This window comes from Rhinolophus hipposideros (genome assembly GCF_964194185.1).
Source record: "Rhinolophus hipposideros genome assembly, chromosome: 6".
NCBI lineage: Eukaryota > Metazoa > Chordata > Mammalia > Chiroptera > Rhinolophidae > Rhinolophus > Rhinolophus hipposideros.
The window spans coordinates 57,190,387-57,215,705 of NC_138052.1; the positions used below are offsets into that span (position 1 = coordinate 57,190,387).

The 25,319-nt window shown below is 37.3% G+C and overlaps 1 protein-coding gene and 1 pseudogene across 3 annotated transcripts in view; one reads left to right on the forward strand and one right to left on the reverse strand.

The window, feature by feature from the left end:
• FRZB (frizzled related protein) overlaps positions 1-23,857 on the reverse strand; it is a 41,198-nt gene extending 17,341 nt beyond the window's left edge. Inside the window, exons 1-2 of one of the 2 annotated variants that reach the window (XM_081050948.1) lie at positions 21,417-23,857; positions 14,057-14,104 (exon numbers count right to left, since the gene is read on the reverse strand). In XM_081050948.1, the coding sequence (XP_080907074.1) occupies positions 14,057-14,104; positions 21,417-21,894 (526 nt within the window). In that variant the 5' untranslated portion in view covers positions 21,895-23,857. The remainder of the gene's footprint in view (positions 1-14,056; positions 14,105-21,416) is intronic. The other variant, XM_081050949.1, reaches the window with a different exon arrangement.
• A 640-nt stretch (positions 23,858-24,497) lies between these two features.
• LOC308498620 (large ribosomal subunit protein uL6-like) lies at positions 24,498-25,074 on the forward strand (annotated as a pseudogene). The gene has a single exon. The product of its transcript is annotated as a large ribosomal subunit protein uL6-like (transcript).
• Positions 25,075-25,319: the final 245 nt, after the last annotated feature.

Consider the following 25,319-nt stretch of genomic DNA (forward strand, 5'->3'; position numbering starts at 1 on the left):
TGTATAGTTTTATTTTGTACAGAAATGTTACACATTTTGAAAGGGAGATATTCTTGTGATGAGGATAGTACTGAAGAAATCAGTACTATGGTCTTTGATGTACAAATTATCCTCACCCATATATAGATAAGGGCTTGTGCTTTTCTGCCATTTAAAAATGAATATTTATTCATCAAAAATAATGCATGTAGCTGAGCTCCCAGATGGCTCAGTTTATTGGAGCGCGTCCTCTCAACCACAAGGTTGTGGGTTCTACTCCCACAAGGGATGTTGGGCTGTGCTCCCTGCAACTAACAAGGGCCACTGGACCTGGAACTGAGCTGCACCCTCCACAACTAAGACTGAAAGGACAACAACTTGACTTGGAAAAAGTCCTGGAAGTACATACTGTTCCACAATAAAGTCCTGTTCCTCTTCCCCAATAAAATCTTTAAAAAAGAAAAAAAAAATCACTCTTTAAAAAAAAAATAATGCATGTAGATAAATTATCTACATATTTGTAATTCTTTAGAAATTTGCACATGCTCTAATAAAAAACTCTTTGCAAAGATGTGCTGTCACAGGACTGAGTCTAATATGATATCATTACCATATAACTTTGCTTGAAGCAAATTGATTCCATAAAACTTTTCCAGCAGAGATTTTTCAAAAATTATATCATAAAGTGATTTAGGTAGATTTCAAGTAAGTATTTATATAATTATTTATATATGCATCAGTACATATACATAACTAGATCATTTCCTAATAGCTAATGAGCTAAGCAGTTATACTTTTGGGACAAAATTTTGTTCATCCTCAATGCACTTATTTCTGCTCCCTCCAGAAGTGTCAATGCCATACCCTGTATGTGGCCCTTTCCAAACTCTAATCCCTAGCTCTTGCTATAAGCCATTGTCTGTCTAGTTGAAAGAAACAGCAGCTCAATGAAATATAGAGTAATAAAAGGGACTGGAATATCCTATCTACAAGGTTCAAATATGGAAGAACATCCTTTTACTTATTTATGCTACTCAACCCCAACATATTCATATCTGAGGGTATTCATAAAAAGTGTATTTTAGATTAATAGATCTGGAGGATTATCCTTCTTCTAATGTTGACTCACATCTAAATATATATATTCCCCAAAAGCCCAAGAATTGGGAAATTGCAAAGAATCATAGAATTGCATGCATTATTTATTACATTTTTTGTACCTGCCACCCTAAATCAGATGGTAGCAGCTTCTTTTTCTTTACTACGATAGGTAATTTCTCAGACATTTTATTGGGCCACTAGTAATTATTATTTCTACTTTAATTCACTAATAATTTTGCTAATAGTCTTCCCCTCCAGCTTCCCAATGGCACAAGGTTTATAAATTTCATAGTGGCAAAATAAAATCTGTTTATTGATATTTGCACAAAAACCATTAGATATTGATTTGTTTCCACTGTTGAGAAGAAAAGCTTATAAAGGTATTTCCTTGGTGTCCTTATCTAAGGGGAAAAAAATATGAAAAAAGTTAAATAGGGCAGCAACAAAAAATGTTATGGGACAAAGAGTATTTCAAATGTGGGGAAGGTTTTAATATTAGCAACTCATTCACCTCAAAGTCTAGGATTAAAACAAAACACTCTGAATTGTGGAACAGCATGCCGTCCTATATCCCACAAGCATCCCTGGGCCATGACCAGGAAACTGTCTTCGGTAGTTCTCCCTCCTACCTTCTAGGACACTGTACTAAAATCAATGACCTTCTGCTTCTCTGCCAGTGAAGCTGAAGACTGTTTATCTTCCTAGGACAAGCTTGAGTTTTCAAAATTAACATGCTCAGCGCTCCATAGAACTTGGTCTGCACGTCAGGGGAGATGTCCTGCAAGAGATGTCCTGCATTGCAGTACCTGAGCCATATAAACATAGTTCTTAGAGGAAAGTGGAAAGTGATCACATCCTTCTTTATTCAGTTTATTGCTCATAAAAATAGGCTCATTTAGGGGCAGCTGGATGGCTCAGTTGGTTAGAGTGTGAGCTCTATAAAACAGGGTTACAGGTTCGATTCCCACATGGGCCAGAGAGCTGCACCCTCCACAACTAGACTGAAGACAACGAGCTGCCACTGAGATGCTGGAGGGGCAACCAGATGGCTCAGTTGGTTAGAGCGCGAGCTCTCAACAACAAGGTTGCATGTTTAATTCCCGCATGGGATGGTGGGCTGCGCCCCCTGAAACTAAGATTGCAAATGGCAACTGGACTTGGAGCTGAGCTGAGCCCTCCACAACTGACTGAAGGACAACGACTTGGATCTGATATATGTATATTTATATATATTTTCCCAAATAAGCTCATTTATTGAAAACTCATAAAGATAATAGTATTTTAAAAGGTTGTATGGCTTTACAAGATCTAAAGAATTAGAAGTACCTGAAACAATAATAAAATGTGATTTTCACTGGAACGTCACTATTTAATGCAAACTTGAGTTCAAGCTGAAGCATGATATGATTTTCAAACTAATCCTGACCTTTGTTTGAAATTGACTTCTCTTGGGTGTCATCCAGAGCTGTAAGGTTGTAATTAACTTTGCCAGATTTCAAAACTCTTATAACCGTTCATGTACCATGACTTTGGAATACTGCTAACTATGAATGAGTATTCTGCTTTTTCTAGGAAAAGACCGTAGATCTGTGCTCAGGATTACTTATCAAAGCGGGGGGCGGAGGAGGGGAGGCGGAGAAGAAAATACAATTCTGTTTGTGTTACAATTTCCACTATAATTCTTTCAAGACTGACTCAATTCTGATCAAAGTTTAAATAACTTTAATTCGTACCAAATGCACTCACTATATGTTTTGTATCTGGCATTTGACCCGAGAAGCCCCCTTGTCCTCTTTCCCTCCATTTTAAGACACATTAGAATAGACCACACATTTTAAAACAGATGTAAAACCAAAATTTTTTATTTTATAACCTATATCAACTATGACTTCTTTACTGAGATCCAGATCTATATTTTTAACTACCTAGAAGTGTCCATAAGGACGTCCTTAATTAATTTTAAATATATGTCAATGTCCATCACACCAGGAACTTGTCTTTCTTCTGTAGAAAGTCTTTTATGATTCTATAACCCTGGGATATCCATGAGTCTCTAAATATGAGACGGGAAAGAAAAACAAAAAACTAAGATTTGTGGAGCCCTTTCAGTCACTTACATGTTAATTAATTCATTCTACCAATACTTAGCGAGTATCTGCTAATATGCCAAGCTCTGTGCTAGGCACATAGAATACCTGATGGGTAATAAAGACAATGCAGAATAAGATATAGATATTGAATAAATAATTACACCCAAAGTCACTTGTTTTCATATGTGATGAATGCTATGAAAGAAAAGTACAATGTGCAATAACATGTAACTTGATGATCTAAACTAGATTGGTCTTCCAAATTTTCTGAGGAAATAACATTTAAATTTAAAATCTGAATGATGAGTTGCAACCATCTAGGCAGGAACTATATCTTTATATGTAAGATAGCAAAGAAGATGATAAAGGAGACTGAGAAGGAGCATCCAATGACAAAAAAGAAGTATAGGAGAGCATGGAGTCAAAAAGCTGAAAGAAGAGGGGGTTCCAAGAGAAAAGGAGAGTGGTCCTCTGTGTCAAAAGACCCTCCAAGCTCAAATAAGTTAAGACAGAACATTATCTGTTGAATATAATCAGCAAGGGGAGTCTGAAGGAAAGGGAGAAGAAGACTTTGAAGCCAGAGGAACACATCAGACACTACACAAGAAGAAAAAGGAGAGAGGGGTCCAGATGTTGACAGGCTTACACAATTGTTGGTGAGATGATGAGACAGTTCCTTCCGATGGGTTTTACTTTCTCATTGGAGGATGAAGTGAAGTCATTCAGCTGTGGGGAATAAAGGACCAAAAAAGGAAGGGCATGGAAGTTCAAGGAGAGAAGAAAAGGTATAAAACAGTTATTTTACTGAGTTGTAAGGCAAACTTTCTAGAGGAAAAAAGGTAGACCTGCTAGGCAATAATATTGATTGTGCATTTGAATTTTATCTTGAACTTAAAGTGAAAGCAGTTACCCCAATTGAGTTATTTTCTCCAGCAACTAGAGTTGGGATTTTGACAGGTAAATATGGCAGAAGAAGGAAGGCAAGGGAATTGAGGGTATTTTCAAGAGAATTATTGTTACAATAGACCACGAAATCTCAGGTAGACAAGGAGGTTAGTGTTGAACAGATAAACAGACAGTCTCAATGGAGTAATCTTTTTAGCAGTGATGGTACTGGAGCAAATCTGCTAGAATGAAAAGAAATAGCAGGAAAAGAGTAGGATGCTTGAAATTAAGATTAGAGTGCTGGCACCACAGCTAGAAAGCAAGGTCCAGTATATCCCCATGGAAGTGGATGGCTGCAGTAGAACAGACAAACAGGTAAGTGAACTGAAGTAGTCAACATACTAGATGGATGATCTATTTTATAATCAACATCATTAAAATGGCAACAAGGATGGGTGCCATTGTGGAACTTATTCAGATACCCCTTAATGGAAGGTGGGCAATATGTATTTGGCCTTCCAAAAGGTCAGTTCCACTACCCTTCTAGAAACAGAGAGATGGTGAGACATGCCTACATTCTACCCCCAGGACCACCTTCCCTCCTTCCAAAATTGCAAGTTATACAATGAACACTTTATTGAAATCTAGAGGATCTCAATATTTCTAGGTCGTAAAAAAAAAAATAAATAAAATAAAAAAATAAAAAAAAAAAAAACAAGAAAACCCCATAGAACCCTAGTCTCCTGATCTCAAAGATGAAATAAAATTTTAAAAAACAAATGCATCAGAAACCAGGGACATTCATACTACTAAGTAGATCATTACTGCTATAAGGACTCCAGAAAACACCATGGTTAGAAGGATGGACTTTTTTTGTCAGACACAGCTGGGTTTGAGTCCAGGATACATTCCTTACTATTTGTGTGACTTTTAATGTCTGAAAAATGGTATCTTGTAGAGTTACTCGGAGAATTAAATGAGATAATATACATAAAATAGTTATCACAGTATCTGGCGTACCATGCGCTGTAAATGTTAGATCTAATTATGCTTAACATTCACCAGGATTCCAAACTCATCATTTATAAAGGATATCTAATGAGTAAGAGAAGTAATATTTTTCCAAGGCTCCTTGCCACCTACAGAGCTGTGGTACCTACCAAAAGTAAACAAGGCAATCAGATTTTTTCAGTAGTGTCTGATTCTGCCATTTTGATTCAGGTAGGCTATGCTAATTTCCTGCTGTAGGGAGTACATTTGAACTATCATGTACGTATCAAAAACTTGAATAATCAAGCTTAGCAAGCCAAAATGACCATATATCTGACCATTTTGATGAATATTATAGTGCTTGAGAATATGACAAATGATTAAGGGCACACGGGTTTGAATTCTAGCTTCATTCCTTCCTAGTCGTGTGTCCTTGTGCAAGTTACAAAACTTATTTCTAAACTAATGCTGTATGTCTCATAGGGTTATTGTTAAGAATTTAGAGTAATTCACATAAAGAATTTAGCACAGAGCCCAGTACTTAGTCATCACTCATTGAATTGAATGTTAGCTATTAATAGTAGTAATATATAAATAAACCTAAAAGAGCTGAAAATATTTTATGCAAATTCAAGAGCAGTTTATGAAACAGAAGGGACAATTTTCTAACAAAAATCATCTATAAGCTTGAAAATAAAAAGTTGCTAACTGTTTTCCTAGATATAGAAACTTTTAATTTATATGTATTACATTTAGTTTTGGGGGAACTATATCAAAAAAGGATAGAATTTAGAAATTATATTGGTATTATATTCACACAATGGTGTACTATTACACAATAAAAAAATAAATACATAGAACTACACGAATCAATCTCAAAAACATTAAGCAAAAACAAAAGCAGCCAGTCACAAATATGATTCTACTTACATGAATCTGAAGAAAACATTTCTCTACAGTAGTAAAAATCAGAACTGTGCTTGCCTCGTGGAGCGGGGGCATGATGGACAGGGTGCAAGGGAATAATCAAGGGTGATGGAAATCTTTATCTTGATCTGAACGATAGCTACTACATAAGTGTATTCATTTGTCAAAATTCAATGCATCATACAAGAACTGTGCACTTTACTATAAGTAAATTACCGTATACTTCAATAAAGTACCATTAACATAAAATTCATATGAGATATTCCTTTCATTTCTTTTTTAAATTGAAATGTGTCATGACTTGGCAGCTGTTCATTATGTGTTTAAAATAATATTTATTTTCTCAACATAGACACAGGACGAAGAATACCCTATTAGATTTTACTTTGGATTAGAGCAGTATGTGGAAATGCAATGAAGTTGACTGGTGAACCTAGGTAATATAATAAGGCTTTTAAAAGCAAAACTAACATTTGCTCAATTTAGCTGAAAAAACAAATCTCAAATATTGTAATAAAGGTCTCAATTCATAGTTATTTGTACTTTGTAAAAGGGAATTACTTAAAATTGAAAGGATTAACACTACATTAATAAGAAAAGGAAATTTAGTTATTCCTTTAGGATTTATGTCTTTGGAAAATTTTAATAAACTGCCTTTCAAAAGGTGGCTGCATCCAAGAGTCATTCAGAATATAAAAAATATAGGGTCAATGAAATTTGCCCATTTTCTCTTGTGAGGTCTGAAGCATAGTGTTTTTGTGATGTACTCTAGAGTAAAATTAACAAAAAAAACAAAGTGGGCTTCAGAGTCTTTCAGAATATGTTTCTACTCAATCCCAGTTACATAGAAAAGAGGTGGAAGAAATGGGAAGGGTACTCAGTCAACAGCTCCCTCTTTCATCTCATGTCCTTGGTATGTGCCTGGTACGAGGAGGTGGTCATTAAATTTTTGATGAATGGTAGGGGTGGATGGACTAATAATCTGATTATATGCGTACACCCATATATTCGTATATATGTAAGCCACTGTAAAATGATAAACATACTATTTTTTAATCTATCCTACTTTTTCTCTCAAATAAAGGGTAGAAGTTTTCCCAAGTCAATCCAACCTCTATAATCGGTAGACATTTGCACCAAAGGAGAAAAACAAAACAAAACTGGGCTCCTTCCCAAAATTAGTAGGAAGCCAAAAGGGCAGAAAGAAGTTCGGAGAAGAAAAACGTGAACGGGTCTATGCTACCCTGGCTAGGCATAGTTCATCGCACTAAAACAGGGGGTACTGAGGCAGGCCTGACAGGTACAGGCAATCAGGAATCAGTTACTCAGCAGCTACCACTCCTCTGCCCAGAGAAGTGTCTCTGAGGTACCTTTGAAACAGGGCCTGGAAGAGGCTAGTGATAACCCTGGGAGAGCACCCAATTTACACTACGGGATACTGCTAATGGTTCCCTAATATGAAAATATATCATAAGGGAATGCAGAGATCAATATAATCTGATTTTATATGAGACTCAGAGAAGTTATGTAATTTGGTCACACCCCTATAATTAATAAGTGATGGAAATTACCAACAATTTCACCTCTCTGGAAAAAAATTGTTTTTCAAATATGAAAGCTCATAAATTGGTTGCGGTCAAAGTAGAAAACTGGGGGATTCTTTTTCATTATTATTTTAATAGAAATATATCTTTTCAGTGCATCATTTGAATAATTTTCTGTTAATTTAACATATCAAGTGACTCAGTGGAATAGAATGAAAGTTATTTTTCTCCATATTCCTAGTTTATGGAAACTAGAGCAGATGTACTCCTTCTAATGATAATGGGTTTACGACAGTCAACACACTCACATATTGGAAGCTGCTCAGACAGAGTTATTATCTCCCAAAAAACAAAAAGAAAATTGTTAAGCTTTGAGGCAAAGGAGATAAAGTAACTGGAGTGAAAGAATTTCTTTTCCAAATTCCAGACAGAAAACAGCTTGACACTTTTGAAAGAGGGGTTACATGGGTTACAATGCTTTTATGTCTTCCTCATTTCCTGTTTTATCATAATCAACCTCAGCTGTTACATTATTCCAAAGTATAGAATTTTGAGTGTGAACAAATTATACTTTCTTTTCAGAACATGTGAATATGTTTTCACAAGCAGAGTGACCTTCATTTTGTCTATTACTTTGTTTTTCATCACTCTCTCTATACCAGGGAACAGGAAAACATTTATAAAATAAGAAGAGTAAACACTGAACCCAAGAACACTACATTCATTCTAGGTAATTTTATACACGGAACTATTTTTGTATATTATTTATAGTGTTGTTGATGTCTTCTCGGATTCATTCGATGAAGTGCTATATTATTCTAACCATAACTTCAGGACAAATTGATAGTGCAGACTCACACTTGGCCAGAAATTTTGACTTACCAATTGTACTCTTACACAAATTAGGTTTTTGGTTTATTTTGACCAAACATAATAGTTGGAGTGAGCCTTAAAATAGAACCATTGTTGGACACCAATGACTTTTTAAAAAATAAATATTTATTGGGGTGCCTTTGGTGGACATTGCCTTGGATCAAACACCTGTCACTCTGATAAGAGTCAGTGGAAATCAACAGTAAAAACTGTTTCAATATAATGAAAATTGACGTTTCAAACCTATTTAAAACTCAATAAAATTAATGTATAAATTTTATAAATCTTATTTTTCTGCTTCCACATATAGGACATCTCTCAGGCCCAAATCAAAGCAAATTACTGCCGGAACGTGAATAGAAGTATGTAGTAACTAATTATAGTTATAATGTTTTTGTAACAAAAACTAAACAACCTAAATATCCAGGAATAGGGTTGTATATTAATATGATAGAATGATAGAATACAATGAAAATTTAAAACTACTGCTATGCACAGGTATAATAAAGAATAAAGGAAAGGAAGACACACACACGCACACACACACACTCACAAATACATACTGTATATGCTATAGGATTCCATTTATGAAAGTTGAAAATCAGGCAAAATTCATATATGCTGTTAGAATTCCTGCTGGTAGTTATCTTTGAAAACAAAGGTGAAAGCAGTGATTTGAAAGAAGCACAGGGAGACTTCTGGAGTGCTGGTTAATATTATATATCTTGATGTGTGGTGGTTACATAAGAGTGGTTTGTTTGAGAAAAGGCACTGAGCTGCATGGTTATGATCTGTGCTCTTTTCTGCTCGTATGTCATACTTCATGTAAAAGTCTGTTTTATGGTAAGATGGATTAAGTAGACACCATCACGTCTTTCCTACTGAATACAATTATGAAACCTGAACAGAATGCATGAAGCAGACACTTAAGGACTCTGAAAAGTAAATAGTAGCAAGAAGGTTGGGAAAGAAGACCAGTATGATCAAACTGATAATGGCTTCATCATTCTTCCCTTCTGGTATCCTTCATCCAGGTTTCAAGACAGCTCATAACCTGGAAATGGGCATGATGCAGACAGAGTACTCCCGGAGAAACCCTCTAATTCTGACTCAAGAAGTAGGAAAAGGGTCTCCTAACATTCCTCTTATACCCCATTTCTCAAGCATTCCTGGGACAGTGGTAACAGCAACAGCTGCAGCAATATAGGCCCTCGGAAGCCTAAAATGTTGATGTAGCTGAACCTTCCTTTCTGATTGGACATGAGGTATCAAGAAATAAAGAGTAAATAAATAAATAAATAAAAAGAAATAAGAGCAAACCCCCATTGCTTTGTCCTCCCACCACTTGGCCTCAGATGCAGGAGCAGTCACAGAAATTACATCACAGAGTGGAATAAAGAAAGCCCAGTATTCTGGCCAAAGGACCAGAAAGGGTAGCCCCCAAAGAACTGAAAAGTACTGAGGGAGATCACAGAGAGGGAAGAGATGGGAAATAATCCCAAAAAATGGTTTATGAACTGCTGAGCTCACCCCAGTATTTCTGAATCTAACACTAAACAGTAGACACTGAAAACTGAACTATGGCATAGATCACTGCCCTGATCTCACACTAGTCACTGGGTAGTAAACACATGGGGTAGATTGAAAAGGCATTGAAAAGGCTTTGGAAATGGAACTGATATTGAAATCACAACCCTCAGAAGACTAGTCAGAATTTGCAGCTAAACTGAATTCTGCTAAAACAAAAATATCCATTCTCCATAGGACTTTAAATAAAACCCAAAATCTTAGAACATAATATTCAAAATGTCCAGGATGGAAAAAAAAAATTACTCTGCATATGAAGAATCAGGAAAAATCTCAATTTGTATGGGAAAAAACAATTAGATGACACAAATGTTGAAGTTATCCAACAACGACTTTAAGGCAGCTTTTATAAATATTCTCCACAAAGTAATGGTGAACACCCTTGAAATGAATGGAAAGATAGAAAGTCTTAACAAATAAAGACAGGGGCCTGCTCGGTGGCTCAGGCAGTTGGAGCTCTGTGCTCCTAACGCAGAAGGCTGCTGATTTGATTCCCACATGGGCCAGTGGGCTCTCAACCACAAGGTTGCCAGTTTGAATCCTCGACTCCTGCAGGGGATGGTGGGCAGCTCCCCCTGCAACTAATAGTGGCAACTGGACATGGAGCTGAGTTGCGCCCTCCACAACTAAGACTGAAAGGACAACAACTTGAAGCTGAATGGCACCCTCCACAACTCAGATTGAAAGGACAACTTGACTTGGAAAAAGCCCTGACCTTGACTTGGAAGTACACTCTGTTCACTGTTCCCCAATAAAGTCCTATTCCCCTTCCCCAATAAAATCTTGGAGAAAAAAAAAGAAAATAAAGAAATATAATGAAGAACCTGATGGAAATTTTAATTGTGAAAACTGCAATAACTGAAATTAAAAATTCAATGGAGGGGCTCAATAGCAGAAAGGAAATGACCAAGAAAAGAGTCAATGTACTTGAAGACAGACCAATAGAAATCATCTAATTTAAAGAATAAAAAACATTGGCAGGGGAGGGAATGAATAGAGCCTATAGCATCTGTGGGACAATACCAAAAGCTCTAACATTTATATCATAGATGCAGAAATTAAATATTTGAAGAAATAATTGCTGAAAGCTTCCCAAATTTGACAAAAGTTATAAACTTATAGATTTAATAATCTCAGTTAACCCTAAACAGTATAAACCCAAATTAATCAACATCCAAACGTATCATAATCAAACTTCTAAAACTAAAGACTATATATAGATATGTATATAAAAAAGTCAGAGAAAACTGATGTATTACATATAAGAAATAATGATCTCAATGACTACCGATTTCCCATAGGCAACACTGAAGAAACAAATAAGTGGAATAACATTTTTTAAACACTGAATGAACTACCAACATAGAATTCTATAGCTAGTGAAAATATCCTTCAGGAATAAAGGTTAAATAAAGACATTTTCAGAAGGAAAACTGAGCATTTGTTGCCACTAGAACTGCTCTAAAAGAAGTGCTAAAGGCAGTTCTTCAGACAGAAGGGAAATGATACCAGAAGGAAGCCTGGAACATTAGAAAAGAACATAGAAATCATAAACACCTGTGTAAATATAGTAGGCTATTCTTTTCCTCTTGAGTTGTTTAAAATATATTTAATGCATGAAAGAAACATTAATGGTTCAAAGAAAAAGTATATATGACACTATCTCATGGGAATGTATATACATGTGTGTATAAGAGAGAGAGAAAAGAGGGGGAGGAGAAGGGGGAAGGAGTCAAATAATCCAAAAGAAAGCAGGAAATGAAAACAGGAATGAGAAAGGGAATAAACAGAAAACAAATAATAAAATTATAGGTCTAAATACAAACACATCATTAATTACATTAGATGTAAATGGTCTAAACATACCAATCAAAAGACAAAGATTGGCAGAATACATAAAAAAACCAACACCAACTAAAAAATAGGACCCAGATATATGATGTCTGCAAATTTATTTAAAACATAATGATACAGGTATGTTAAAAGTAAAAGGATAGAAAAAAAAGATACACCTTGCAAACACTAACCAACAGAAATCTGGAGGGGTTATATTCATATCAAAGAAAATATCTTTATAGCAGAGAAAATTACCAGAGATAAAGAGGGACATTACATCATGACGGGTCAATTCAACAATAAGACCTGAAAATATTAAATGTGTATGCACCAAAATTTAAAAGTTTCAAAATACATGCAACAAAGCTGACGGAACTAAAAACAAAAATAAAAGAATCCACAATATTTGGAGATTTTAACATTCCTATCACAGTGATCAATAGATCTAGTAGACAGAAAATGGGCAAGAAAATAAAACAATATAAACAACAGTATCAATCAACTAATCTAATGGACATTTAAAGAACATTCTACCCAACAACTGCAGAATACATTTTTTCCCCCAAATGCACATGGATTCACCAAAACAGATCACATCCTGTGTCGTAGAATAAACCTTAACAAATTTAAAAGAATTAAAACTACACAAAATATGTTCTCTGACCATAATGGAATTAGAATAAAAATTAATAACACAAAGCAAACACAAAAATCTCCAAATAACAGCATAATCCTAGCTAATGTATGAGTCAAAGAGGTAGTCTCAAGGGAAATTATAAAATATTTTGAGCTAAAGAAAAATAAAAGTAAAACCTATAAAAATTTGTGGGCTACAACTAAATCCATTCTTAGATGAATACTTATATCATTAAATTATTATATTAGGAAGGAAGGAAGATCTCAAATCATAATCTAAGCTTTTACCTTACAGGGAAAAAAAGCAGCAAAATAAATCCAAAGCAAGCAGAAGGAAAGACACACTAAAGAGCAGAAATCAGTAAAATTGAAAACAGAAAAATAGAGAGTATCAATGAAACCAAAAAATGGTTCTTTATATCCACAATATGTAAAGAATTCTCAAAACTCAATAGTAAGAAAACAACCCATTTTAAAATGGGCAAAAGACTTGAACAGCCACTTCACCAAAAAGGATATGTATGGATGACAAATAAGCCCACGAAAAGATGTTCAACATCATTACCCATTAGGGAAACACCAATTAAAACCATGATGAGCTATCCTACACAAGTATTAAAATGGCTAAAATTTAAAGAGAAACTAACAATGCCAAGTGTTAGCGAGGATGTGGAGCAACTGGAACTCTTACATGTTGCTAGTACAAAACTGAACAGCTTTTTTGGAAATAGTTTGGCAGTTTTTCACAAATTTAAACATACCTTTACCATATAACACAGCAATCCTACTCCTAGATATTTTATCTAAAGAAACGAAAATATGTTCATACAAAAACCTGTACACAAATGTTTATCGTAGCTTGATCCAAAATTGACAAAAACTGGAAACAACTCAAATATCCTTCAAGGTGTGAATGGATAAACAAATGGTAGCACATCCAAGTAATAAAATATTCATGAATGGACTACTGATACAACAGCTTGGATGAATCAAAAGCATTATACTGAGTGAAAGAAGCCAATCTCAAAAGGGTATACACTCTATCATTCCATTTACATGACTATAAAAATACAAAAAACTATAGTGATGGGGAATAGATCGGTGATCGCCAGTGTTTAGAGAGAGAGAAACTTGTAATTATAAAGAGATAGCATGAGGAAGTTTTTTTGAGGTGACGGAACCGTTCCGTATCCTGATTGTAGTGGTGGTTACACAAGTCTATACATGCACTAAAATTCACAGAATCAAAGGGTCAATTTTATTATATGCTAATTATACAAATAAAATATAAATTTACAAATATTTATAAGTTTACTTTTAAAATGTAACGCCCATGAAACTGTTGTCTGTGTTTGTGGGTTTTTGTTTCTTTGTTTGGCTTTTTCCTTCGTTGCTTTCAGGATGAACACACAAGGTGATATACAGATGATATATTAAAGACCTGTACACTTGAAACCTATGCAATTTTACTAACCATTGTCACCCCAATAAATTAATTTAGAAAAAAATGTAAGGCCCAAAAGTCCCCAAATAAGACTTCAGTATCCAGGTTACACCAAAGACTAATTTGATCACAAACAAAACCCAGGAAGATAGTGATATACTCACCACTGCTTGCCCCTCTACAGTTTCCATTACTAGAATCCATAGGAAAATCTGAAAGGTGATAGAATAAGTAAGAATCATAACATATTTGTTATTATTTCAAGAATTCCCATATAAAAAATCTAATTCAATCACAAGTTGATTTGAGTAAGAACCCAGGTGTCTCAAGGAAATGGATTCTTATCAGTGTAGTAAGGTTGGCACACTTATCATTTATTAAGTCAAATAAGGACAAGATCTACTCTTTCATGTGATGGAAAGGTAATATACTCTTATGATTCCTCATGAACTGAGCATAAAATTTCAGGATTTAGTAAATAAAGTTTTAGAGCTTCACTAAATGTGTGAATTATCAGCATCCTATCATAGTAAAGCCTGTACACGTTAGGCACATGCCCAACACTTGTCTCTTGATGACTAAAAGATGTATAAATAAATAGATGTATCATACTGTAATGGCATACATTTAAAATTTTAGTGCCTAAGGAAAACATTCAGAAAGTGCTCTTGTGCTCTTTGTTAATTGTAGATTAAACAGTTCTTCAGCAGAAAGGAAATCTACCATTCAGGGACTACTTACTCAAGCCAGTGCAATTAATAGACATGGTAATAAGTGGGAGCTGCCATTGACTCTTTTCATGATCTCATAATCCCAGAAAAAGATAATAAGTGATGATAAAGGTAATGATATAAAGTTCTTCTGTATTCTAGTTAAGAAAGCAGCCTCTAATGAATAACACTGAATGCCTCCTAAAGTCCCATGATGAGACGCTACATATTCCTAGGTATACATTCTTATTGACACTTCAACTCAGTACTTTTATACGAGTTTTATATTTGTATCAACACCTTATGTTAAATGAGTTTAATGCCTGTTTATACCAGAAAATAATAGAAAATAACGTTTTTTCTCTGTTCTTTTTCTTCATAGGTCATATTATGAATAAAACAAGAAAGGGTTAATACCATTTTAGGAGAACAGCACCCAAAATTACAATTAATGAATTAGTAATCATCAGCTAGTACTTAAAAAGCCATATCCAAGGAAATATAGCAGTCACAAAATAAATAAATAAGCAGGCAACAACTACTTGATTCTAAAACATTTGGTTCAGTTCAGTCATACACTGTTAATTTAATGACTTTTACTCTATTGAAAGGCTTTATTCATGATAAATGTATTCAAATATTAAAGTAATGTACCAATGGTTTTTCTATTCCTGAATAAGTCCACTAACCATGTGATATGATTTATACAAAAATGATCTCTTTGTAAATGAGGAAATTATATTGATCTACATTCAAAATAATTGTTCATTATTAAAAGATTGAAATAAAAATGAAAAATAAAACTCTTCTCTTGAAAAAGAAAACCCCTTTGATACGGCTGAATCCAGGAGAAGGGTTTTCTTCTCTCATTCTTATTTACAGGAAAATGTTTCTACATTTTTTTGAAGTGCTTAAAAGTTTTCTGATCATAAACAATAAAAATATTGTTTTCAGAAAGTTCAATTTAGGAATTCTAACAAAATCATCCTAAATTAAAATAGTAGATATTATTAGTAGGTTTTATGAACTAGGGATTTCTATTAGGGTTCATAGAGGTTTCCAGAAGAGTCCTAAAGGAGCTGGGGAATGTGAGGAGGTTTTTCTAGAGAATAGCACATGCAAAGGTTTGGGGGTAAGAAACGGCACTACTCATCAAGGGACCTGCATATTTTCCACTGTGGTCTAAATATAGAGTGGTATCAGCACAGAGAAATGATGCTGGAGACGCAAGAAAGGATGAGATTATGAAGGCTAGAGGCAGATTACAAAGGATTTTATCAACAAATTTATATTTCAGAAAGATCACCTTGTTGGAATATGAAGGGGCAATATTAGAGAGGTAAGCAAGCCAATTATCATCCTCTGGCCATAATTCACGTGAGAATTATGAAACTAAGAAACTAAGAAACTAAGAAAGTAGCATTAGAGGAGGGGAGGGAATTGGATTCAGAGTAGACTCAATAGCACTTGATCCCTCCTGAATGTGGGGAATAAGGAAGAGGATGGAAGCCAGGCTGACTGCCAGGCTTGAAGTATGGGTGTGGTGATGCCTCAAAACAATATAGAAAATACTAGAAAAGAATAGGGCTGTGATGGTAAGGAAATGATGAGTTTACTCTGGGCCATGTTGAGACTGAGGGACTCAAGGTTAGATGTGAAATCTGGAATGCATGTTTTCTGATATTTCAAAAGAAGTAGTCATAGCTTATCTCTTGGAACCCCTTGTCCAGGGCAGTCTTTTATTCTCTTAAACTATACAAATGGTCCCCAAAGTATGATGGTTCAACTTTACGATGATGTGAAAGCAATATGCATCCAGTAGAAACTGTACATCGAATTTTTAATTTTAATCTTTCTCTGGGCTAGTAATATGCTGGATAGGGGTAGAGAGCAGCAGCTCCCACTCAGCCACCTACCTGATCATGAGGGTAAACAACCAATACTCTTCAGTGTACTGTGTTTCCAGTGTTCTTTGGATATTGTGTTCTGAGCACGTTTAAGGTAGGCTAGCCTAAGCCATGATGTTCAAGAAGTTAAGTGTATCAAATACATTTTCAACTTACAATATTTTCAACTTACTATGAGTTTATCAGGATATAACCCCATGGTAAATTGAGTAGCCTCTCTATATAAATGTGCTTTCAAAACACAATGGGGAAAAAACAGAAACAATCCTTTAACTACAATCTTGATGGCGAAAAGACACAGATTCCCCTTAAGTAAGGAATCACCTCTTTCTTCATGAGAGAAGTATAGTGTAGAAAGGGTTCTGCTTTGAATCTTCTTTCTCTTAATAGCTTTATGAACTTGGACAAGTCACTTAACTTCTCTATATGCCTCAGCTTCCTTTTCTGCAAAATGGAAATAACAGTACCTACCATGTAGTTAAAATAATTAAATAAATGAATATGCATAACACATTTAAAACCACACCTAGAACATGTGAAGTGTTACTAGTTCTAATTCTGTTGCTAATAATGATCCCTCTCCTGAGGATAAGTCCTCTCCCCAATCATATTATTGTTAAACACTTATATTGTGCTTTATCATTTATCAATCACTTCACATCAATATTTCTTTTATTCTTCAGAATCCCCAATGTTAATGTCAAATAATTTGCTCAAGGCACAACATTAATGGCAAATCTGGAATTCCAACTAAGGGCCTATAACTCTAGAGCTGTGATGTTTTTTTTAAATTGAGGGAAATAGCCAAATCTTAATTATTCTGAGCTATATGTCTATATGGTGGCTCTTGATCACCTCTTTTTATACATTTAATAGAAAGAGAAAGGCCAAATAAACTTAGTCAATTTTGCTATTTATAGTGACAACTATTTGGAAGTTTGTTGGGAAGGAAATAAATGAATTATTAATATAAGATTTGGTGGCTACATAAGAGTTTATTACCACTGATAAATGGGCTTGATGTAAATTAAATACTATTACACTCTGAGATATTCTTCCCTACCCCATCCAGAGTGCCTTTCAATATTTTACATGACGAAGCATACTTAGAATCATGTTTTCTCTCTAGTTTTAATCTAAAATTTCCATTTCTCCTTTCCACTCCATTTTCCTCCTATCACACTAAATAAGTCTTCCTTCTTGGTATTTGGCCCCTCAAATATTTGTAGACCAAGGCTAAAGAAAAGGCTGCCTGTTTCTCAGAGAGTGGAGAAATGATTAAACAGCAGTTCATGCATGTGAAAGTTGGCCCAGCTCTGCCAGGCGAGAGAGGGCTTGGAGAAATGTGTTGAGCAAGAGCTGGGGTGACAAGTTAACACTGCCTCGGAGACCAGCAAATGACTGAGGAGTGATTATAAAGCCCTTGGCATGGCAAGCCATGGGAGTTGTATAAATAGTTGTTAAATATCATACCATAAATTTTCTTAAATACATGATTTCTACATTTCTGAGATAAAGTATTTGCAACTAACAGAAATCCATCAGACTCATTCATTCTTTTTTCTTGTTGCTCCCAAAAGGATTTGTTCCTGAGCCTGAAGTCCAGGATTTGTATACAATGAAATATTAAGCTTATATATTCAGAAGTAAGATGTGCTTTTCCAGTTAGGTCCCACTGTGAAGCTTGTTTTCCGGAGCTGGAAGTGATAAAATTCTAGGCTGTATCTGCAGTGACCAACATACCATGTCAAAAACCAAGCAAACAAAAAAGAAAATGTCAATTTGTTATAACAATGATAATCACAGTAAAATAGCTATAGCAGCAGCAGAAATTTGTTAAGGGCCATGTATCACGTAGTACATACGCTATTTAATTTCACCTTCACCGTGCCTGTGGAATGTGGATGCATTGTCTCCACGTTACAGGTCAAAAAACTTTCAATCAAAGAGGTTCTGTAATTTCCCTACAATAACAATGGATATGAGGCAGAGTCAAGATTCAACAACTGCTTTACCCAACTCCTAGCTCATACTCTTTACTCACCATACAATATTAAAGATTTGACTAAATGCCTTAATTAACTGGCTGAATGACTAAATTGAACTGAATTCTCAGATAAAGCAGTTCTGCATGTAGCCACAACTCTACAGTAAATATAAAACGTGGAAAAAGAATGAATTTAATGTGAATTTATTAGTAACGGTCAGGATATGATATTTTCCTTATAAGTATATGTTTACCCTCAGTATTTAAAAAGCAAAACGTAGTTTGCAGCAACACTCCATTTCAATAAGACTTTGCTTTGTAAAATGTCCTAGACTTGTTTGTGGAGTCACAATATACCATGAGGGAACAGATCCATGCGAATGGTAGGGTTTGAAAAATACTCTTGGCATTGAAGAAATGTGAAAGATGGTCCCATTTTATTCAGGAAGACCTCTTTTTTACAGTCTGCTGGATTCTAGTCATAAGACTTAGGGACTCTGCTTATACCTGGAGGAACGGAAAACAAAACAAAAACAACAAAAAAACCCTGCTTCGTGAACTGTCATATCCCACTGAACCAAGGAGTATATTTGCATCATAAATTCAACTGGCCACATGTGGTAGTTCCTAAGTAATTCCAGGTGCCTGACAGTTTGACCCAGGATAGGGAATGTAATTTTCATCAAGCTGGCCTTAGAAACCAAGGGGGACCCTTCAGGCTAAAATACACCCCCCATTCCCCATTCCCACCTCCTTTTCAGCTCCCTCCTTCCACTACAGTCTGATTCACACTGAAGGTTATGGTAAAGGAAGTGGGGGAAGGGAGACCACTACTAAAATATAGTTCCAACTACCATCTACCCCTACTTATTTTTCTAGCAAGGGTGCTGTCAGCAAAGCAGATATTGTGGCATTTTAAAGCAGCTCAGAAATCAGGTCCCATGGACTGACAAATTGTTTCCATGCATGTCCTATTTGAGTGCTTCAATGAGGCAATTGTCCTGCCTTTGGTCCACGATGATAGGTAACTCAGGGACACTTAAGGAAACTGCTTCCCATCCATACTGAATGTGGCCTTTGAGAGCCATTAACCTTGCCAAACCTCTCGCTGTTGAGGTCCATCTCTGACAGGTTTCAGAGTAAGTCTTCTCCTTTAACAGGAGGAATGCATTTCAGCGTGAACCATGGGCACCTCATTCCTAGCCCTTGGCCTGAGAGGAGCGCCAGCATTTAACTGATTCTAAGTACCTGGCAGAGCAAGTCAAAAATTGACGGAACTCTTCCAGAGTCTGCACAGCCCGGGACAGTGGTGACAGTGCAAAGGCTCTTTTAGGCCAAGGACTCATAACAAGTGCATTTCTTTCTGATTATTTTATACAACCAGTTCTTGGCTCTTGATTAAAATCAAGAAGACAATAGAGAGTAATAAACTAAGTGAGGGGACCACCAAAAAGCTCTTGAAACCTTTCTGTTACATTTTGGTTTTGCAGCTATTTGTACAAGTACTTTTCTCCTTCCCACTCACTTTAAGTTAAGCCAGTCTGTGTGCAAAAAAAAAAAAAAGCATTTTTTTTTCAAATTAGTTCTCTGACAACCAAGAAGCATTACCTAGAAATGGGCTACAGACATGAGCTTAGGCTGAGCAAGCTGAGAGGCAGAAGAAAAAGTTGATGCCCAAGAAATGAACAGAGAAGGAAGCAATCAAGTTCTCACATTTAAGAACAGAGGTGACTTAGGAAGGGAATGAAAGAGGACTGATCATAAAAGATTGAGTTTATTTTTAAAGTATATAAAGGGTGAAATTTGAGCATGGGTTAATTGGTAGGAGTGGTACTGAGTAAGAATTAAATGGACCATTAATGAACTAGGTTTAGTTAGGGTCTTAAGAGTTATGACTGTCATAATTAGACCGAACACTAGTGAGAAAACAACTTGTGGTTGATTCCATTAAATGTAGAACTGCAATAAAGTTTTACAGTAGGGAAAGATTGAAATGAATGTGTGGTTGATGGACACAAAGAAAGAGCACGAAATCAAGTACTAAAGGCAAATTATTTGCAAAGCTTAAGAGTAGGATAAGAGGTCAGATTAAAAATAACATTACATGAGTATGTGATGATAACACATCTTAAATATAACTCCTTTCACGCATATGTCATTTACAAAATGACTTGAAGGCATGTGGGAATGTGAAAAGAGCCCAGCAATTTCACTCCACCAGCTCTGTGGCTGGAGCAAGTCACAGGAGCTAATTAGCAGTGCATTGCAATGTTTCACAGCTGTTTCAGTCTGGAATGGAAGAACAATTTATCTTATTGAAAGGAGGGGGAAATTTAAGGTGAAAGTAATTGCTCAAATTGGATTTTGAGCAAACACATACCACTAACATCTGTGGGTCGGAGTAAGGTTACTGAAATTATCTTGGCATTTTTAATGATGAGAGGAAAATGGTACTTCACCATGATGAGAGGAAAATGGTGTTTTCACCATGTAGTCTTGACAAGCAGCTAGAACACCACAGCTATAGAAAACTGATGATGGAGAAAGCAAGAGCGTCAGGCAAGAGAGCTCAGTAGTTGTAAATAAATTAAGAAAGTAAGAAAACAGCATCACTACCCAAGCTGTGGTTACTTGCCAAGAGCAGAAAGTGAAGGAACAGTGTTGAGTAGAAATGTTATGGGAATGGAATGAATGGTGTTTTAGAAAAACTGGTCACCTATTGGAATAGAGCTGCATCCGTTTGGAAAGGCGATGAGGTGAAAGAAAAAAGGACTGGTGCTCGATGGAGGAGTGATTACGAGAGAGATTAAGTGATCCGAAGAGAAAAGACAGAGTTAGAGAGTAAAGGCGAGTAACAAGGACTCCAAAAAGTGAGCGGGCTGAAGGGCAGGGGAAGCGGCTCGCCAGTGGCCGGACTCACCCGCTCCGTCCGCAGTGACAATCGCCTCGGGAGAGATGCACACGCCGCGGTCATAAACCGGCAGCTCCTCGCAGGCGAGGCTCTCCGGCCACGAGTGGCGGTACTTGATGAGGATGGGCTCACAACCCTGCCGGGCCCGCTCGCACACAGACTTGCAAGGCTTGATGGGCTCGTGCTGGAAGTCAATGGTGCAGATGGGAGCGTACATGGCACAGAGGAAGAACAGCAGGTCCGGGCTGCAGTGGGTGCCCAGCAGACCTTCGAACTGCTCGATGGCCAGGATGGCGTTGGCCTGGGTGCTGTGATGCAGGTGGTTGGGCATCTTGGTCATGTTCCAGGGCAGGGACTTGCACAGGGGGATGCGGACGGGCTCACAGGCTGCAGCGCGGGCTCCGGGCACGCGGAGCAGGCAGAGCGCGGCCAAGGCGAGCAGCCCGGCCCGCAGCAACAGCATCCCTCCCGGGCTGCGGCGCACCATGATGCCAGCAGGATGGGGCACGGTGCGACAGTGCTGAGGACGCCGAGAGGCCCGCTCCGCGGTCTCCTCCTCCCCCCTGGAAGAGGATACAATGATCCGGGAGCCTCTCCTCCCCCGGCAATCTCACAGCTTCCTTGGATCAAATTCCCCCAATGGGGTCCCACGCGCTCCGCCGAGCTCCAGCCGCCGCCGCGCCTGCAGCTAACGCCGCTCTGGCCGCTCGTTGCCGACGTCTAAGCCTTCTGGGGCAGTAGCATCTATTTATTCCTCGCCTCCTCTGGCAGAAGCGGGAGACTTCGCCGATGAATCAGATGGGAGGAAAACAAGAGGAAGCAAGGGAGAAATAAAAACAAAGGTAGAATTCAGCTGAGGTAGTTGGAGCTCTGGGGTGTCACGTCTCTTGGACTACAAAAAGGTGCTAAAAGAAGCATTTAAATTTTCCAAAGTGGGGAGGCTGGGGGCGGAGGGAGTATGGGGTGAGAGGAAGGAAGGGAAACCAGAGGGGAAAGTCTCCTAATGGGGGAGGAGAGTGCAGTAAGAGTTTGCAAGTCTGGTAGGCTGAGCCAAAAGGTTCAATTTTTGCTGCAAGCTGCCGCTGCTGTAGCGACCGCCGCTGGCAGGAGAGACCGCAGGACGAACCTCGACGGGAGGTCTGCGCCTCGGACCCGCTGTGCTTCCCTTTCCTACCTCCTCGCCGGAGAGGCAGCTCCTCCCCCCGGTGAAGACCCAGCCCTCCAAAGCCTGCCCATCTTCCCAGGAAGTGGGGAATCTGGGGAGAGAAGGTCTGTGGGCTGGAGGTGGAGGGAGGGAAAGCTTTGAAAAGCAGTGAGGACGCAAAAACCCTAGATTGCTCTGCCTTGAGACCTGCAGCTCTTTCCCAGCCCCACAGTGGGAACCCACGCAGGCCCCTCTCTCCCTCGAGGTATTTCCTGTAAGCAAACACAGCTTTACCTCTGTGATCACCAGCTCTGCAGAGAGTCACACATGAGGGGGAAAGATTTAAGCATGTCACTGTAAGTGTCCAGGTCGCAGAAAACATGGACCTTTGTGGCAATGGTGGAGCCTTAACCCAGAGCTCCTGACTACAGAGGTCTGCATTTTGAAAAACTAGATAGGGGGAAATTGCCTTTCATTAAACAAAGAAAAAAATGTTGTGCATAATTACTCATAGACCACCAAAAGCAAGAAAATTTTTTTCTTTGCCCTGCAGACTTAGAACTTTTAAGTTCTGCTTTTTCAGCCTAAGCGTGAAAACTAACTGCTTTAACCTACTTGGATATTTTTTTTTCTGATTTTTACTCACTAAAAATGGCACTCATTATTTAACTCTTCTCACCAACAATTTCACCTAACACTTGAGACAAATACGGGTGTAGGAAAATTACACCACACATCATGATGATGATGATGATGATGATGATGATGATGATAATGATGATGATAGAACCCTTTACATCCAAATGAATTCAATCTAGAGAGGAAAATAGAAAACAGACCTCCTCCTGCTTTGCTTCTGCCACTAATGAGTTGCTTATCCCCCTTCAATCCCCCTTTCCAGGGCACATTGTAAACGGAATGACCTTCAGAGGCCCTCCCACCCTGTCCTTTCAAAGGGAAATCACTGACCAAAAGGATTGCAGAAAGTTAGAAAACACAGCCTTCATTGAGAAACGAAGGAAACAAAACCTAAAACAAAACAGGAAGTCACCTTTGCTCTGCATCTTTGAAATACTTTGCTGCTTTAATCCACCCATTTCTCAGTGGATAATAAGCAGGAAAATTTGCCCCCACTTTAGAGCACACAGAGATGTCAGTTTCATTCCCCAGCAATGACTAGACAGCACTTACAAAATGTCAGTGCTAACTAAATGCCAGTGAGATTATGGAATTTTATCTCTAAAATGATCATAGACAGCAATTTGTAACTGCAGTAAAATTTCTCAGAAGGAAGTTTGTTCCACTTAGAAGGAAAAAAAAAACAACAGATGGTACATAGGGAGTGATTTAGTTTGTATACAAACTTTGCCTGGGCTACAATTATTTACTGTCATTTTTTTTTAAAGCCAAAAATTATATAAATGACTTAGATGAAAAATGATTTATCTGGTAAAATTTACAGGGAAAAACAAACTTTAACACAGTCAATATTATTAGAGCCTTGGGGATATTCTGTATAAAGTAAATGTAAGTGGGATTTTAAATAAATTAGAAAGAAGAAGTAAAGGATAGATATAATAGATTGTTTGCTAAACACATGTTCCTGCTTAAATATTAACAGCGTAAGAAGAAATGAGCCAATTGTTTTATTGGTTCTCCAACTATCTGCAATAAAATCTGTTTTACTTCCCCTGCACAAAAGTCAGTTATTCCCTTTGTTTATCATATCCCCTCACAACTTTTCTCTAATCCAAAATTGTCTTTATCAAAACCCAAAATAAGTTTCACTGCCTCCCGGAAGCCATTTTTGAGTACGCTGCCTGGTTCTTTTCATTTTTCTAGTTAGTTCCCCCTTTAACATTGTTCATTTTTGCAAATTATTCTTTAGCACCTGCCAACTTATTGCTTCAAAAAATTTTATTTTCGCTCTTTGCTGAATTACTGCGAGGATGAAGACCATTCTCAGCAATCAGACTGTGGACATTCCAGAAAATGTGGACATCACTCTGAAGAGACGCACAGTTATTGTGAAGGGCCCCAGAGGCACCCTGCGGAGGGACTTCAATCACATCAATGTAGAACTCAGTCTTCTTGGAAAGAAGAAGAGGCTTCGGGTTGACAAATGGTGGGGAAATAGAAAGGAACTGGCTACTGTTTGCATTATCTGTAGTCATGGACAGAACATGATCAAGGGTGTTACACTGGGCTTCCGTTACAAGATGAGAGCTGTGTGCTCACTTCCCCATCAACGTCGTTATTCAGGAGAATGGTTCTCTTGTTGAAATCCGAAATTTCTTGGGTGAAAAATACATCCGCAGGGTTCGGATGAGGTCAGGTGTTGCTTGTTCAGTATCTCAAGCCCAGAAAGATGAGTTAATTCTTGAAGGAAATGACATTGAACTTGTATCAAATTCAGCTGCTTTGATTCAACAAGCCACAACAGTTAAAAACAAGGACATCAGAAAATTTTTGGATGGTATCTATGTTTCTGAAAAAGGAGCAGTTCAGCAGGCTGATGAATAAGGTGTCAGTTGTCCAGCTACAGAAGCACCAAGACGTCAAGACACCGAGCGAATCTGAACTTTGTGATATTTTGAAGACGCAATAAAAGACATGTATTGATTTGGGGAAAAAAAATTATTTTCATTTTTTTCATCTAGGTGTGCTCTGCCTTCCTTAATAGCACATATGATTTTTTAAAGAAGAGAATCCATCTTCTATGTCTTTTGAAATAATCATTTGAGAAATGTTGGCTGATGGAATTTGGA